The 19,033-nt window shown below is 43.7% G+C and overlaps 1 protein-coding gene and 1 long non-coding RNA gene across 2 annotated transcripts in view; one reads left to right on the top strand and one right to left on the bottom strand.

Moving 5' to 3' along the window:
• Positions 1-19,033, top strand: part of TGFBR2 (transforming growth factor beta receptor 2) — an 88,318-nt gene that overhangs the window by 57,017 nt on the left and 12,268 nt on the right. The window contains exons 4-5 of the mRNA XM_043441859.1: positions 6,353-7,152; positions 9,012-9,153. Of these exons, the coding sequence (XP_043297794.1) occupies positions 6,353-7,152; positions 9,012-9,153 (942 nt within the window). The remainder of the gene's footprint in view (positions 1-6,352; positions 7,153-9,011; positions 9,154-19,033) is intronic.
• LOC122424267 lies at positions 1,440-10,264 on the bottom strand. The gene is made up of 3 exons (XR_006264368.1): positions 10,127-10,264; positions 8,656-9,240; positions 1,440-1,806 (listed from the first exon to the last, which is right to left on the bottom strand). It is a non-coding gene; the product is annotated as an uncharacterized LOC122424267 (long non-coding RNA).

Genomic DNA, 19,033 nt, shown 5'->3' with positions numbered 1-19,033 from the left:
TCTAGGAAGTGACCTGCCACGCCAGCCTCCACTGTTCACACAGGATCCCCGTGAGTGTGTCTAGGAAGTGACCTGCCATGCCAGCCTCCACTGTTCACACAGGATCCCCGTGCGCGTGTCTAGGAAGTGACCTGCTACGCCAGCCTCCATTGTTCACACAGGATCCCTGTGAGTGTGTCTAGGAAGTGACCTGCCACGCCAGCCTCCACTGTTCACACAGGATCCCCGTGTGTGTGTCTAGGAAATGAGACCTGATTCAGATCTAGCAGCATGGCTGTAGGGCTTCAAAATAATCCACATGAAACCAGTGTTTGGCATTTAGTAGGTTCTCAATAAACGAAAGCTGTAGTTTTAAATATCACCATTAACCCAGTGACTTTAGACAGGAAATTCTCCCTTCCCCCCAGCCTATCTCTCCTGCGCACAGCTTCCTTGTTTGGCTCTCGGCCAGTTGCGTATATATCCTGTTGCTTTAGATGAACATGTTGGCGTGTGAAAGTCTCTGTGGTTAGATGTCACTGCCGGCTTCAAGAAGCTCTGTGGTTGTCGTGCAGTGTTGACCGGCGCACCGAGGCGTACAGAGAGCGAGCATCTGTAGCCTTCTGTTGCTTGGGTCACTTCGTGTCTTGGTGAATTTCTGCCCAGACTGCGTCACTGAGTCAGAGGAACCGCAGAGCCAGTTCAAGCAGTGAAGTCAGAGCAGTCTCTCACAGTTAGCTCTGCTGATGTGGTTTTTATCACGATGCATTAAGCAGTCCATATGTGCATTTTACTCTTGATCTTAATTTAATGTCTTTTTCACTATGTGACTTTTTTGAAGAAAAAAAATTATAGAGATTCAGTGTTAAGTTCCTTTTGGCAAAGCAGTGATGGATTTGGGCCTCACAGAGGACTTGAAAGAGCTTGGGAATGACCTCTTTTCATTGTGGTGTGTGTGTGTGTGGGATTAGGCAAGTTTACTTTTAAATTACTCAGGAGGAACCTATATCAAGGAATTTCCCCTTGAGGTTTTCTGCCAGTTTGTATGTTTTTATGGTATACTAACATTTATCTTTGACGTTTGTCCTTAAAAAATATTTATTTATCAAGATTCTGACATTTGCAAATGGCTCTTTATTTGCAGCTCACTTGAGCTCCTGTATGTGGGACACATTTGGTTGGAAATTTTGGGAATTATTAAACAGCCTGTTGGGTCCACTGCTGGGGAAACAGCTTGGTGGTGTGGAGGGAACATGGCTCCGGAGCCGTCAGACCTGTAGGAAACAGGGTCCCCTCAGTTCCTGCCGTGCCCACCCCCACGCGCATTCTCCCTTTCCTCCTTTCCACCTTCCCTCCCCTTCCCTCTCGTAGCCTCCTCTGTGAACTAGGCAGTGAACAGAACCTGACTTGGCTGCTGGAGCAGTAAAGTGAGATGCGGCTGATACAGTGAGGGACCCAGGACTCAGCTCAGTAAAACCCATGATGGGCTGGTTTTCTCCATGGTTCTTCATAGACTTAGTTCAGAGGAGGGTTTCCCATCCTTTTCCACTGCAGAGCTCCCCTCACAAGGGTAGAATCTACCCTTGTCCGTGGCGCATACAACACACCACCCCCAGGAGGGTCAGGATCGCTTGTTGGCACCATTTCCTCCCTTACTCAGTTCCTGCAGAAACAGAGGCGTCTGGAAGTTTCTGCTCCAGGAAACCCGGGCAGAAAGACCAGCACTCGCCGCCTTCACTCCGCCAGAGCTCTCTGGTGCTGTGTGCCGTGCATGCTGGGACGCCTAGCGAAGCCTGCGGATCTCTTCACAGTGATGTCTTTAAATGCCTAAAACAGCACACACAGGAATTCAGAGAAAATCCGACATAGAGTCATACAATTAAACCATACAAATGATTTAAGAAATTTGTGATATAGTCATCTTTGCTTCTATAGTAATGGTTTAAGTAACAAGATCTAGCATCAGATGGAACAAACTGAAATGGCTAAGTGCTGAATATAAAGGATTCGTTGAGGCCTCTGCAAGAAACGTTAACACAGCATAAAAATATCTTTGGTTTCTCTTGGTGACAAAGTCATGGCATGGCTCATGCTGGGAAATGTGAAATTTTAGTGAAAGATTAGAGAAAATAAAAAGGTGTCATTTTGCCCATTTAAGTTTACAGGCCCACTGAATTCTGTCTCTGGAGCCCAGGCTGAGAGCTACATTTGTGTGCACCTGGGAGACACCCCCTCCTTTGTAGGAACCCCTGAATTCTGTGTGGTCACTGTTGTCCCTTGTTGCAACGAGGGAGTGTAAAGTGAACCTCAGGTTCTGAGCACTGGTTACTTGAGTGTCCAAGAAATAGTTCATGGAGAGTACTGATCTTTGATCTTGGGTGTCCTCGGCCTGCAACAGCTTGGAGCGGGCTTGGGTTCCCATTCAGAGGTTGGGGCTGGCTTGCAGCAGTGAAAGCACTAGGCCAGTGGTCAGTGACAAGGGCCCTGGCCCTTCGGCTCTGCAGAAAAGAACTTCCACAAAGATGAATGTGGTGAAGCAAGTAAAGTGTTTTATTAGCAGGAAAAAGAGTACAGTGTGTGTGGAGAGACACACAGGCAGACTCAGAGGGAGAGTCCCTGAGTCGCTTCCTCACGGCAGTTTAAATCACTTATATGGGGCGTTGTTTTCCGGTTTTCCTTTGGCCAGTCATTTTGATTTGCTTGGTTCACAGTCCATATTTTGTATATCTCAGGATCCTCCCAAGTGTGCGCATACATCTCTTGGCCAAGATGGATCCTGCCGAAGAGGCCTCTGGGTAGAGCATCCCATGACATTGCTCCCTCTTTGGCCTGCAGGGAGCTTTTCTGTGCATGTGTGGTCAGGGAGGTATCCTGACTTCCGGAATGAGAAGTATGTGGTCTGAGCAGGGCCCAGCCTTCTCCTTTAATTGTCCTACTATTCTTGTCTTGGAGTTTTAGTCAATAGAGAATGAATTTCCAGTTGCTTTATCCTGGTAGGGGGCCCATCTGCCTCCTCCCTCAGTACCAGTAGTTCAACAATTATATCTCAAGTTCCCTACATGCTGTGTCCTGTGATGATGGGTTCTGAAAGAAGAAAGCAAAAAGGTTTAAAGTTCTTCCTGTGTAAGACTTCTGATTCCCAGACAAGAGAGAGATGCACAGTTGCAGGAACACTGCTCAACTCTGATTCTTCGTTAAGAACTGAGAGGAGCAGTCTACACACCCAAATGTGCCCCTTTGGACGCCCCGGGATCACTGAGTGGACGCCTGAAGTCACTTAGGCCAGCCCCAAGTGAAGACAACCACTTCCTCAAATTGAGAGCTTGTATAAAGGCATTCTTAATTGGCTCCCAGTGAGGTGAAGTTTAGAAACAGTGTGGCATGGGGTTAAGAGCAGGCATCTCTAATCAGAGTTTGAGAATGTACAGAATGGGGTTTATAATAATAGCAGTATCTATCTCATAGGGTTCTCTGTCAATTAAATATAAATATTATATAAAACTCTTGGCACACAGAGAAGTGTATAATTTGTGTTCAGTTTACTCTTCTATGTGTAATTGGGGGTTGGCAGGAAGAAGTACGTCCTGCTGGTCCCTGAGTAAAGGAGAAGCTAACTTGTACCTGCTGTACCCTCAGCTGCTGGTTTTTCTAGGGGCAACTCAGGGGTTAACTCTGAGAGGGTGTGGGTGGCTTCTGTGTAGATAAAGCCAGATCCCAGAGCTTCCTTTCAGCCTGATTTGCTATTGTTAGGGTTTTTCACCACCTCTTTGAAGTTTCAAGACTGACAGATGTGAATAGATAATTCCCTCCCCACCAAATTTTTATGTGTAGGTTTTCAAAAAGAAATCACAGGAAATTTGAGGGGAAGGTAGCAGTTTGGTTTCTGATATTGAAAGGGGGATTTCTAGAGTCTTCTTTAATCAGTAAATTTCAGATTTCTGTTTCCGTGTTTCCTTTAACCTGAAAAAGACTAGAAATCAGCAAGGAATACTGTTTTTCATAAATGGACAGGAATTGAAAAAATTATCAGTGATACATGAATAGTTCATTTGGATGTTTTACCCCCTTTAATGAATTGGACACACAGCTAAATAATTACGCAATTAATATTTAGAACTTATTCACTGAGTTGTTTTCTCAAACATAAAAGAATATTCACGTTGGAGCAATGTGATGTCTTTTCAGATTTCACCAGCGCGTTGCAGGTTGTTAAAATAGCACCAGGAGAAGGGGGGTGAGCAGACTTTTTCTGTAAAGGGCCAGGTAGTAGATGTTTTAGGGCCAGATGTGCTCTCTGATGTGTGAACTACTTAGTGTCTTTTTTTTTTTTTAATTTAAACAGCCCTTCAAAAATGGAAAATTCGTCCCTCTTGAGGCTGAACAAGAGCAGCCCCTGTGCCCTGGAGTCACAGTTTGCTGACCCCTGTGAACAGTGTGGGGAATGGGAGGGAGCCTTTAAAACTGAAGCCTAGTTAGTTTACAACGTGGTGCTAATTTCTGCTGTGCAGCAAATTAACTCAGTTATACATGTATATATGTACATTCCAATATGTATATAAAGGAATATATATATATATATACACATATACATTCCCTTTTTCATATTCTTTTCCATTATGGTTTATCGTAGGGTATTGAATATAGTTTCCTGTGCTAAATAGTAGGACTTTGTTATTTATCCATCGTATACATACTAGTTTGCATCTACTAACCCCAAACTCCCAATCCATCCCTCCCCCAACCCCCTCCCCCGGGCAAGCACAAGTCTGTTTGTTATGTCTGTGATTCTGTTTGCTTCATAGATAAGTTCATTTATGTCATATTTTAGATTCCATATGTAAGTGATAACATATGGTATTTGTCTGTGACTTGACTTAGTGTGATAATCTCTAGCTTCATCCATGTTGCTGCAAAAATGGAATTTTGTTCTTCTTTATGGCTGAGTCGTATTCTGTTGTCTATATGTACCACATCCTCTTTATCCAAGAAGGGAGGGATGTTGCTTCATTAATCATTCATCCAGCTTCTACAGGAAACATTTGCTGAGCATCTAAGTGCCCTGCGCCAGCTGCTTAGTAGAGTGGTGATCAGTACCTCTAGATTTACCCCTGTAGAGCTTATTTTTTCATGGGAGGAACAAGCAGAGAATCAGACACATTTATTTATAAGACATCTTATATTGTTACAGACAGGTGTCCACTTGAAAACATTCCCATTGGATAGTCTGGATAGTAGAGGTGGAGTTACAGGAGAGGAATGTTATTTTCTGCAGCATCTGCTGCGGTGTCTGATGCTGATACTGCGTCAGTATCATTCTGTCTGTCCCCTCAGTCTTCATCTCGAGGCTCATTCTCTGCTGGGTAACAGGGACCATCCATATCTCTACAAGAGTTTCTATTTCTCCTGTAGGTCAGTCTTTTCCTGCAACCGTTGTATCCCGTCACACTTCAGCCTGTGGCCCCACCACCCTGCATTCCATGCAGCCTGCCAGTGTGAGGAAGAACTTAGGTTTTCCAGAGTCAATCACCAAAGTTTCCTTCTTCCTGTTTTTAAAAATTTTATTGAAGTATAGTTGATTTACAATGCTAATTCTGTATAGCAAAGTGACTCTGTTATATATACATATATATGTGTGTGTATTCTTTTTCCTACTATTTTCCGTTATGGTTTGACACAGGATATTGAACATAGTTCCCTGTGCTACAGTAGGAGTTTGTTTATCCATCCCGTGTATGACAGTTTGCATCTGCTTAACCCAGACTCGCGCTGCATCCCTCTCCCATCCCTTCTCGGTAACCATCAGGCTGTGTCTGTGTCTGTGAGTCTGTTTCTGTTTTGTAGATAGGTTCATTTGTGCCGTATTGTAGATTCCACATATACGTGATATTATATGATATTTGTCTTCGCTTAGTATGGTAATCTCTAGGTCCATCCATGTATCTGACAGTGGCATTTTTTCATTCTTTCTTATGGCTGAGTAATAGTCCATGGTATATGTACATCTTTATCCATTCATCTGTTGATGGACATTTAGGTTGTTTGTATATCCTGACTATTGTGAATAGTGTTAGCAAAGCATTTTTAAGGGCCAGTGAGGAGGGCCTTGTTCTCAGCTTGTAATCAGCTTGTTCTCAATTCTCTGATTGGTTGATGGTGAATTTTGATTTCCAAGCTAAGTTTTGAGGGAAGAGTAAAACATTGACTAGATGTCCAGATGGACAAGCACACCCAAGCATCCATGCCTGGAATAAAAACTTACCATTCCATGTCCATAAAAACTGTGCTGATGGGAAAACCCACAGTGCCTGGAGTGTGGACCGCTTCTCCCAGGGCACACCTGCTGACCCACTCCTTCTCTTTGTCTCCCCTTCAGAGTACACCAGCAGTAACCCCGACTTGCTGTTGGTCATTTTCCAAGTGACAGGCATCAGCCTCCTGCCACCGCTGGGCATCGCCATCGCAGTCATCGTCACTTTCTACTGCTACCGCGTCCACCGGCAGCAGAAGCTGAGCCCGGCCTGGGACTCGGGCAAGCCGCGCAAGCTGATGGAGTTCAGCGAGCACCTGGCCATCATCCTGGAGGACGACCGCTCCGACATCAGCTCCACCTGCGCCAACAACATCAACCACAACACGGAGCTGCTGCCCATCGAGCTGGACACCCTGGTGGGCAAGGGGCGCTTCGCCGAGGTCTACAAGGCCAAACTGAGGCAGAACACGTCTGAGCAGTTCGAGACGGTGGCCGTCAAGATCTTCCCCTATGAGGAGTATGCCTCCTGGAAGACGGAGAAGGACATCTTCTCGGACATCAACCTCAAGCACGAGAACATCCTGCAGTTCCTGACGGCCGAGGAGCGCAAGACGGAGCTGGGCAAGCAGTACTGGCTCATCACGGCCTTCCACGCCAAGGGCAACCTGCAGGAGTACCTGACGCGCCACGTCATCAGCTGGGAGGACCTGCGCCGGCTGGGCGGCTCGCTGGCCCGCGGCATCGCGCACCTGCACAGCGACCACACGCTGTGCGGCCGGCCCAAGATGCCCATCGTGCACCGGGACCTCAAGAGCTCCAACATCCTGGTCAAGGGCGACCTCACCTGCTGCCTCTGCGACTTCGGGCTCTCCCTGCGGCTGGACCCCACGCTGTCTGTGGACGACCTGGCCAACAGCGGGCAGGTAGGGCGGCCCCGCCCCTCGCTGCTGGCGCCCCTCCCGCTTGCGCTCCGTCCGCCCTGCACTCCGACCTCGTCCAGGGGATCCACGCAGCCCGGGAAGTGCCTGCTCTCCTGCCAGGGCACCTCCGCCAGCCAACAGCCCTTCTCTCCCTGGTGCTCAGACCCTTCCCAATCCAGGACAGCCACTCTCTCCTTGAGTCAGTCCTCATTTCTCGTCCAGTTAGACACTTTTTTCTTTGCTTCAAGCACTGCTAGTATCTCTTTTTCCTTAGGGTTGTGCTCAGCCTCTTTCTGCTCTGTACTTTTAGTCCTTATATTGCTTCTTTTTTTTTCTTTTCTTTTCTTTTCTTTTTTACTGTTTTAGAAGGCAGTCTCCTTGAAGTCCAAATCTACATACATTTGGTCACATCCAACACAAGGCCTTGAACAGGCAAAGAGACCTATAAGTATCTATAGAGTGAGTGATGGACTGGGTGAAGGGAGAGTTCTTCTTTTGAAACATCTCACAGATTAAAATGGAAACTTTTTTGGCTAAGGAGCTATTAGAAACTGACTAACATTACAATTGGGCTTCTCAGGTGGCGCTAGTGGTAAAGAACCCACCTGTCAATGCAGGAGACATAAGAGACTTGGGTTCAGTCCCTGGGTCGGGAAGATCCCCTGGAGGAGGAAATGGCAACTCACTCCAGTATTCTTGCCTGGAGAACCCCATGGACAGAGCAGCCTGGGGTGCTTCAGTCCATGGGGTTGCAAGAGTCAGAAATGACTGGAGCGACTTAGCACGCACACACACAGCATTACTGTCATCCTTTATAAAAGATGGGCCCCATGTTTCACACACCAGAAGCTTGGCTGTGACTGGGAGTAAAGTCTTGGGAGCACCATTGCCTCCTCTGACCAGGCTGAGCATTGTGCTTTTGGAGCATCTCGTCACTGCTCAGGCAGCCCTCCAGATGTAGGCATGCACATCCAGTGAGGAGCTGAGCACGCTGAACTCGGACGAATCAATGTGCCAGGGTGACCAGTCGTGAAGTGACTTATTAAAAAGAAAATTTTCTTCTAATGCATGACAATAAAAAGCATTATTTGGGGGTAATATTATCAACTCACTTGACATTCCCCTGGATCCTTGGGAAGGTAGGACTTTGCTATTATTTAGTCAGTCTATACAAGCTGCATTATCACTCACTCAAATGATTTTTTTCCTTAGAAATATTTTTTTCTTTTTTCCTATGTAGCACAGTGTTTTCATACTGTCAGATAAAAATCACACAGCATGCCTATCAAAGTTATAAAATGACCAGGTTTGAGCTTGTAATGGGAACACTTTCATACAGTTCCACTTAGCAGAGCTTTTATGTAATTGTATGACACCCTGTGCACACTGGAACGTGCTGTGGGGTGAACCAAGAAGATTAACGCAACCCTCAGGGGACAAAACGAATCCGGGCAATTACTATTTTTACCTCATATCTTGGAGTTTCAAGAATGAAAAGATACTTACTTGGAAAAGCACTGACAGGCATCAGTCACCAGTGTGGTCTCAGGTTCTCTGCAAGGACGTTACTGCACATGTGGTTTGATGTCTTGTGTCCTGAGCCTAGACACAGGAGCTCTGGGCTTTGCCATTTTCTTACTTTGGCATTTGTCCTTTATGTTCTTTCAAGGTTTTTCAGGGAGAGACAACCTGTTTTTTTAAAAATTACATAAGCCCTACCTTTCTGTGCAGGTCTCATTATCTTAAACAGCACCATGCTTTTTAAAGACGCACTGACTACTCAGTAGGGGCCAAGCGTCGGCTGTTTGAAAGCAGACCTGCAGCGGGAGTCGATGACGGGCTCTGTGTGTGTTCTTCTTCAGGTGGGAACCGCGAGGTACATGGCTCCAGAGGTCCTCGAGTCCAGGATGAATCTGGAGAATGTCGAGTCCTTCAAGCAGACGGATGTCTACTCCATGGCCCTGGTGCTCTGGGAGATGACGTCTCGCTGCAACGCAGTGGGAGGTAGGCGTGGACCGCCATCCTGGGCACCTTCAGACGATGTGCTCATTGCTTCAGCACGGGTGCAGGGATAGAAGAGCTGTTTGAGATCTGGGAGGACACAGATATTCCAGCGTGATGTGGGACCACTCACTGTGCTATAAAGCCTTGGTTCTGTAGCTGAACGCCAGGTTCGGAGCATAAAGCATTTTATCTCCTTTCCTGAAGTATATAATTACTTTTCCCCGGACCCATCTCTCCAGTGGTATCTACAAATCTGACAAGAGAGGAACACTAGTAATATTTACAAGAATTCATTTCTGCTTATCAAACAAGAACCATGATTCAGAAAATTATCTGATTTTTTTCTTTCTTTTTTTTTTTTTTTTTTGGTATTTTAAGGTTTTTCAGAATTATAAGGTCCAGAAAATAGATTTGACTCAAAACTTACTTTTATGGACATAACTTTCCTTTGCTGGACAAAACAAGCAGAATGGTTTGACGGGTTTGTTTAGGTTTTGAAAAATCTAGAGAAGACAGGTTATTGAGGAATGCAGCATTCTTCAGCGGTACAGGGATGTCATGTTTAGAGAGCAGTGTCCCCTCATCTTCCTAGAGATAGGAATGGCTGATGTCTACATCACGCCGTCCTATGCTGAGCCTCCTCTCAGTGGTTACCGTCAGGATCTGAGGTCTCAGCTTAGAAGTTATATATCCTAACCTGGTCCTGGCTGGATGCTAAGTCAAGCCAAGCTCACTCCAATTTTATGTTTAACGCTTTGTTTCATGGTAGTTTTAGGCTGACAGAATCATTGCGTGAGTAGTACAGGGAGTGCCCACATGCTCCTCACCCGGCTTCCCCTCCCTTAACACCTTACCTAAACCAAGCACGGGACACTGACATTGGTACCACATATTTAATTAATCTCTAGGACTGACTTGTATTTCCAAGTCCCCAGAATTGGGGAGCAGGATTCACTCCAGGATTCCACCTTACCTTAGGGTCCAGGCCACCTCAGTCTCCTTCAACGTGTGATGGTCACTCAGTCTGTTTCTTTCATGACCTTGGCAAGAATTCAGACCAGCTCTTTTATAGACAGCCTCTCACTGTGGGTTTCTCTGATGTCTTCTCGTGGTTACAGTGGGATTGTGCATTTCCAGGCAGGAATACCACAGAAATGATGTGTCCTCGGTGTCGCATGCGGCCGGCACGCCAGCCTTATCACATGGTGAGGGTGGCTCCAGCCTTCTCCCTGTGAAGATACTACCTTTTCCATTTGTAATGAATACATATTTTGTGGGAAGCCACTTTGACCTGTTTCTACTAAACACCTGTTTAGTAAGGAGACTAGACCTGTTTTTTAATAATAATTTTACCTGCTGATTTTTAGGGTCAATGAATAGTTCTTACAGACAATGATTATTACTGTAATGTTTGCTTAATGGTGATTTTCTATTTTTCTTATCCCTTCTACATTTACTCATAGATGCCCAGGAAATATCTGTCCTTTCTCTCACCAGCACCTGTTATTTACTCATTTCACTCTGTGTTTACATGAGTATGGGGTTGTGGGCATTTTACTCCATGGATATTTAACACGATCAGTATTGTTCTGTCACGTAGGTCAGCTTTGGTCACTGGGCCAGACTCCCCAGTGTGTTGCTCCAGGTGGGTTAGGTTGTCACATTGCTGGCTCTGGTCACCCCTCCTGCTGAGAACTGCTTTAGCTGACTCTCCAGGACGGGCTAGGCTGGGAGCCTTGCTGTCCCATCACCCATATCTCTGGGTCCCTGCACAGGACATAGCACTTCCTGTCTGTCTAACCAGGTTATTTTCCAGTTTTCTGCATGCGATGTCTTCCCCCACAGTATTTCCAAAAGTAACTGAATTTTCCCTTGCACAGTGAAATTTGTTTAACCAAGTTTCAGTCACTGAGAATCATTTTCTGCTTGAAGCTTTGACAGTTCCGAAATGAATCCTTAGATCGGACCAGTGTGAATTGTTTAAGAGGAGACAATGCTGCTGGCACTGTCAGAATAAATTCACCTAGATTTTGGTGTCTCTCTTATCCTTTCAAAAAGGCTCATCATTCTCTAAACATATGCTGGAGACTGTCTCTGTTGTCCCCTCTGTTAGTGGCACCAGCTTCTCAAGGCCTGATCTGAGCTCCCTACTTCTGTAGTTATCAATGACTGAAGCCTTTTCCTGTTGATATTTGCTGAGTATGGAAGAATTCTGGCTAGTGGGGAAGAACCAACTTCACCAGCTTTTACAAGATCTAAAAATGGATACAGTATAAACAAGTTTTCCCGAGGAAGGAACAGGGTCCTATTTGTTCAGTAAGCCTCATAACTTTAGGATAAGAACAGACGGCTTTGGGGAACCGGAAAAGTGGCCATCCCAGTTCTCATTTTGTTTGATCTTAGGCCCACAGTACTGTTTCTCCTATCAGACTGCAAAAATCAAAGTAATTTGTCTGTCCTCACTTTGGTCCAGCAGACAGCCCTTCTCTTGACTTAAGTGTGTGAACTCATGTGTTAATAATGCCTTTCTTTTGCCTACTTTTAAAAGTATTATTATTTTCTGTTTTGTTTTTCTTTGCATGCATGTGTGTCTCAAAAACTGTAAAGGCAGATTTTCAGCCTAATCTTAATTTCAGAGACTTTTATATTTAAAGAGCTTCTTAGAAGGTACTTTAAAGTTAGGACCTTCTAAGGGGAGTTAGGATGTGTTGCTGCTTCCCTGTTGTACAAACGCAGATTTCCGTAAAGAAGCTTGCTGTCCACTGATGAAACAGGCTTCCCCCCCCCCCTCCTTTTTAAAAATTTGCACTTTCAGACACATTTCTTTCTTTACACATAAAATAGGTAATACCACTCTAGTGGACCTTAGGCTTTAATTTATACAGAGGGCAGGATATAAAAGGCCTTCCTGAAGCTTAAACTTCTTTGTATAACTTGAACTACAACATAAGAAATTACTATGTTTTTTCATGGACAGTCTCATTTCAGAAACGGAAATGTGGAAAATGCTTACTTCAGTGTGGTAAGTTATAGATTGATATTTTATTTCGCAAAATAGATCCACTGATATTCCCTCCCAGTCATTCAGAGGAGCTGGACATCTGACTGAATGAAGCAGGAGCCTAGGCGTCAAGGGACTGTCTTGCAGGGGAGACTGTGAAATCCCAGCTTCCCTGCCTGGAGAACAGGACTCCATTCTGTTCTCAGGGCTGAGCCCAAACTTCTGGCCTGGGTGCCCAGGCGCTGCCTGCTTTTTTCCGCGTTCACCACAGGACTCAGCGCTGGGCTTTGGCTTGCGCTGTCTGTCAGACCTGGAGCACTGAAGGAGACTTTTTTGCAGGCGAGGCAGGGTACACCAGACTGAGTGCCTAGGTCGGCGAAAGATAGGGTGACATCAGGGTCAGGCAAAGAGGATTAGATCAGCGCTTGCAGGAGCAGTGAGCCTCAGAATTGTCTTCTCTGTGCAAGCAGCACAGAGGGAACATGAGCAAGAGAAAGCATGACACTGGAGAAGCCGCATTCTTCTTAGGTGAGAACGTGCAGACATAGTAAGAGCACCCTCTGGAAGTCAGCTGGTCCAGCTCCCTTACCACAAGATTCCACCTAGGAGCTCAAGACATGGATTGTCATAAGTGAAGAAGGTGGTCAAAAATGAAAGGCTTTCTGACGGAAGTAGGTTTGGTTCAGATGAAGAAGGCAACCAAGAAACGACAGCTACCATTACATAAGCAATAGCATTATGGAACAATTCATACCATTTACCAAGGGTTCTTTGAAGGGTGTGCTGTTACTAGCCCCATTTTACAGGTGGGTAAACTGAGGCTTCAAGCGGTAGGATACTGGAGACAGATATCAAAAGCCCTGTTGTCTGACTCTGGCCTACAGGCCCTAACTGGCCTACTACAGGATTGGTAGCTTAGTCAGTCTGTGGCAGCTAGGATTACCATTATTACTGTGGAAGGGGTAGTCAGTCCTACTCTGTGTATAATGGCCTTTGGCTTGAAGCCTTTCTGAAAGCACCTGGCAAGAAAGTCACACACTTTGGGAACATTCAGTGATGGCCTCACTGCAGAATGTTTCCAGTAGCGGACTTTCTGAGTCTGTTAATGGAATGCCAAAGCTGTTAAATGCTATAGCATGTGTGACTCACATGCCTCCGTGCCTTGAAGTCTGAGATAGCTTCTTTATCCTTTTTCTCTGAAGATGTATCTATTCATTATTTCTTTCACCTAACCTGTATTTTTTGAGTACCTTCTGTGTGGCAGGCATTATTCAAAATGGTAAGGGTGCAGAGACTCTCAGGAGATGGCAGAGTAGAAGCTAGTGAGCTTCCCCGCTTCTCACAAAAACACCAAAGTCACAACTACCTGCTAAAAGCCATCAACAAAAAAGGAATGGTGGAACCTACCGAAAAAGATATCATAGGTCCAAAGACAAAGAACCCATAACAAGACAGTAAGAGGGGTGCAGCTGCGATAAAATCAAATCCAGTACCTGCTGGGTGGGAAACCCACACATTGGAAAGTAATCATATTGTGGAGGTTCTGTCACAGGAATGAAAGTTCTGAGCCTCACATCAGGCTCCCCAGCCTGGGGGTCTGTCAGTGGGAGGAGAAGCCTCCAGAACATCTGACTTTCAAGGTCAGCAGGGTTTGATTGCAGAACTGGGGAAAACAGAAGCTCCACTCTTAGAGGGCACGCGTAGAGTCCTGTGCACACCAAGACGCAGGGGAAAAGGCAGTCAACTCATAAGAGCCTGCTGGTATTAGAGGGTCTCTTGCAAGGATGGGGGACAGCTGTGACTTACTGTGGGGACAAAGACTCTGGTGGCGGTAGTTCTGGGGAGTTCTCACTGCTGTGAGCCCTCCTAAAGGCCATCATTCTTTTTCACCATGACCTGGCCCCACACAGCAGCCTATAGGCTCCAATTCTGGGATGTCACAGGCTAACCAACCAAAATGGTGGGAACACAGCCTCACCCATTAGCAGATAAGCTGCCGAAAAACTTCCTGAGCCTGTGACTGCCCAATAAACACACCCCTTGACATGGCTCTGCCCACCAGAGGGACAAGAACCAGTTTCATGCACGGGTGGGAAGAAGCCAGTCCTGCCCACCAGGATGCCGGCACGAGCGTCTCATGCCAGCCTGATCCACCAGGGGGCAGACCACAGGAGCAAGAAGACCCACAGCCCCGCAGCCTGTGCAGCACAAACTGCAACCACAGAAAGTTAGGCCAAAATGAAATGGCAGAGAACATGTCTGAGATGAAGAAACAAGATAAAACCCCAGATGACCAGCTAAATGAAATGGAGACAGGCAGTCTACCCTGAGTAATAACAGTAAAGATTATCCAAGATCTCAAAGAAACAGTGCAGGCACAGATAGAAAAGATGCAAGAAATGCTTAAAAAAGAGCCAGAAGATCTAAAGAACAAACAAGCATAGATGATCAATAAAATAACTGAAATGAAAAATACACTCAAATGAATAGAATAAATGAGGCAGAAGAATGGATAAATGAGTTGGAATACAGAATTGTGGAAATCACTGCCATAGAACAGAATATAAAGAAAAGAGAATGAAAAGAAATGAAGAGTTTGAGAGACCTCAGGAGCAACATTAAATGCACCAACATTTTCATCATAGGGCCCCACAAGAAGAGAGAAAAAGGACCTGAGAAAATATTTGAAGAGACAGCAGCCGAAAAATTCTGACATGGGAAAGGAAACAATCACCCATGTCCAGAAAGCTCAGAGAGTCCCAGGTAGGATAAACACAAGGAGGAATACTCAAGACTCACAATAATCCAATTGACAAAAATTAAAGACAAAGAAAATATTAACAGCAACAAGGAAAAATCAACAAATAGCATACAAAGGAACTCCCATAAGGTTATAAAGCTGATTTTTCAGCAGAAACTCTTAGGAAGTTGTATGATATATTTAAAGTGATGAAAGGGAAGATTCTACAACCAATAATCTACAAGCAGGAGTCTACAAGCAAGGTTCTCTTTCAGATGCAATTAAGAAATCAAAAGTTTTACAGACAAGCAAAAGCTGGAGAATTCTGCACCACCAAACCAGCTTTGCAACAAATGCTAAAGGAACTTCTCTAGGCAAAAAAGAGCCACAACTAGAAACAAGCAAATTACAAATGGCAAAGCTCCCCATTAAAGGCAAACATGCAGTAAGGGTAGGAACCATTCACACTCAAATGTGATGTCACAGCAGAGACTGCGAGGCTAGGAGAGCACACGTGCAGGGCACGGGCGATGCGCTGAAACGGAAAGGAGCAGCTTAGCCTTGTCACACAGACCGCTGAGCCCAACCCCACGGCGGCCACAGACGGGAAGCAGCCAGGACAGGCCGACAGCAGGTCGTCAGGTCACGAGAGGGGAGAGGAAAGAGAAAGGAAAGAGAAACACCCACAGAAAACAGTTCCAGAACAACTAATAAAACAGCAAAAAAAGAACGTATACATTGATAATTATCTTAAATGTAGCTGGATTAAATGCCCCAACCAAGAAACACAGACTGGCTAAATGCTTACAAAAACAAGACCTATATATGTGCCGTCTACAGGAGACACACTTCAGACCTAGGGACACATACAGACTGAAAGTGAGGGAATGGAAAAAGGTATTCCATGCAAGTGGAAATCAAAAGAAAGCTGGAGTAGCAATACATATATCAGACAAAATAAACTTTAAAGACTGTTACAAGATACAAAGATGGATACTACATAGGCATCAAGGAATCAATCCAAGAAGATATAACAATTGTAATACATTTATATATGCACAAATATAAACGCACCCAACATAGGAGAACTTCAATATATAAGGCAAATACTAATAGCCATTAAAGGAGAAATGGACAGTGACACACTTTATCAATGCATGGATCATTCAGAAAGAAAATAGGGAAACACAGGCCTTAAATGACACATTAGACCAAAGCGACTTAATTGATACTTAAAGAGCATTCCATTAAAACTGTGAAGAACAAAAATATGTGAAGGCCAAACAGTATGCTACTAAACAATCAATGGATCACTGAAAAAATCAAAGAGGAAGTCAGAAAATACCTAGAGATGAATGAAAACAAAAGCATGACAATGCAAAACAAATGCAGCAAAACCAGTTCTAAATGGAAAGTTTATATCAATATAGTCTTATCTTAGGAAACAGGATAAATCCCAAATAAACAACCTAAGGTTATACCTAAAGCAACTAGAAAAAGAATAACAAATAAAACCCGTAGTACAAGCAAAGTGATCATAAAGATCAGAGCAGTAAAAAATGAAATAGAGACAAAGAAAGCACCAGATAAGATCAGTAAAACTTGACGGCTAGTTCTTTGAAAAGATAAACAAAATTGACAAACCTTTAGCCAGACTCATCAAGAAAAACTCAATCAAATAAGTTTAAATCAATAAACTCAAATCAATAAAATTAGAAATGAAAAAGGAAAAGCTACAGTGGACATCACAGAATACAAAGGATCATAAGAGACTACAACAAGCAACTATATGCCAACAAAATGAACAACCTAGATAGAATAAATGGACAGATTCTTAAAAAGGTACAATCTCTCAAGATTGACCCAGGAAGAAATAGAAAATATGAACAGACAAGTATGGAATTGAAGCCATGATTTTAAAATTCCCAAGAAACAAAAAACACTCCCATACTCATTCTATGAGGCCATCCACTCTGGTACCAAAACCAGACAAAGATATCAGAAAAGAAGAAAATCACAGACCAACATCACTAGTGAACATAGACCCAAAAATCTTGAACAAAAATACTAGCAAATCAAATCCAACAATACAGTAAAGGGATCATAGACCATGATCAAGTGGGATTTACTGCAGAGATGCAAGGATTTTTTTTAATATCTGCAAATGAATCAGCATAATACACCATATTAACAAACTGAAGAATAAATGTTTCTTATAGTAAAAACTCACACCATATGATATAAATAAATCATCATACTATATGATCCTCTCAATAGATACAGAAAAAGCTTCTGACAAAATTCACACTCATGTATGATGAAAATCTCCAGAAGGTGGACATACAGGGAACATACTTCAACATAAGAAAAGCCATATATGACAAACCTATAGTCAACATCCCACTGAACGGTGATACGCTGAAAGCATTTCCTCTAAGATCAGAACAAGGTAAGGATGTCCACTCTCACCAGTCTATTCAACAGTTCTGGAAATCCTAGCCACTGTAATCAGAAGAGAAGGAATGAAAAGGAATCCAAATCAAAAGAAGTAAAACTATCACTTTGCAGATAACATGAATCTATAGATAGAAAATCCTAAAGATGTTACCAGAAAACTATCTGAGCTCATCAGTGAATTTGGTAACATTGCAGGATACAAAATTAATACACAGAAATCTGTTGCATTCCTATACACTGACACCAAAAGACCAGAATGTGAAATAAAGGAACAATCCTATTTATCATTGCATCAAAAAGAATAAAATACCTAGGGATAAATCTATCTAAGGAGGCAAAAGATGTGTACTCCAAAAATTTTATACATGCCGATAAAAGAAACCAAAGGTAACACAAACAGATGGAAAGATACCACGTTTCTGGATTGGAAGACATATTGTCAAAATGACTATACTACCCTAGGCAATCTACAGATTCAGTGCAGTCTTTGTCAAATTACCAGTGGCATGTTTCATATAACTGGAAGAAAAATGTTTTACATTTGCATGGAGACACAAAAGACCCAGAATAGCCAAAGCAATCCTGAGGAAGAAAAACAGAGCTGGAAAAATCAGGCTTCCTAACCTCAGGCTGTACAACAAAGCTACAGTAATCAGAAAAGTATGGTATTGGCACAAAAACAGAAATACAGATCAATAAAACAGGAGAGAAAGGGCAGAAATAAACCCATGCGCCTATGGTCAATCAATCTGTGCAAAGGAGGCAAACACATACAATGGAGAAGACACAATATCTTCAATAAACGGTGCTGGGAAAAAATAGCTACATGTAAAATAATGAAATTAGAACATTCTCTAACACCATACACAAAAATAAACTCAAAATGGATTAAAGATCTAAAGGCAGGACAGGATAATACAAAACTCTTAGAAGATAACATAGGCAGGACACTCTTTGACATAAATCACAGCTGTGTCTTTTTAGATCCATCTTCTCAGAGTAATGGAAATAAAAACAAAAATAAATGGAACCTAATTAAACTCAAAAGCTATTGCACAGTAAAGGAAACCATGAACAAAATGAAAAGGTAACTCACAGAATGGGAGAAAATAATTGCAAACCACAAGACTGACAAGGGATTAATCTCCAAAATTCACAAACAGTTCATGCAGCTCAAAATCAAACAGCCCAATCAAAAACTGGGCAAAAGATCTAAATACACGTTTCTCTAAAGAAGCCATACAGATGGCCAAAGGGCACATGAAAAGATGGTCAACACTGCTAATCACTCAGTTCAGTTCAGTTCAGTTGCTCAGTTGTGTCTGACTCTTTGTGACCCCATGAACTGCAGCTCACCAGGCCTCCCTGTCCATTGCCAACTCCTGGAGTTTACCCAATCTCATGTTCATTGAGTCGGTGATGCCATCCAACCATCTCATCCTCTGTTTTTGCCTTCTCCTCCTGCCCTCTATCTTTCCCAGCAAGAGGGTCTTTTCAAATGAGTTGGCTTTTCACATCACGTGGCCAAAGTATTGGAGTGATCACTAGAGAAATGCAAATAAAAACTACAAAGAGATAGCACCTCACACCAGTCAGAGCAAACAATAAATGCTAGAGAGGAGGAGAAAAGCAAATCCTCCTAAACTGTTACTGGGAGAACAGTATGGTGGTTCCTTACAAAA

The sequence above is a fragment of the Cervus canadensis genome, chromosome 22, assembly GCF_019320065.1.
Source record: "Cervus canadensis isolate Bull #8, Minnesota chromosome 22, ASM1932006v1, whole genome shotgun sequence".
NCBI lineage: Eukaryota > Metazoa > Chordata > Mammalia > Artiodactyla > Cervidae > Cervus > Cervus canadensis.
Note: the sequence above shows the minus strand (reverse complement) of the source record. Positions and strands in the feature narration are given on the sequence as shown.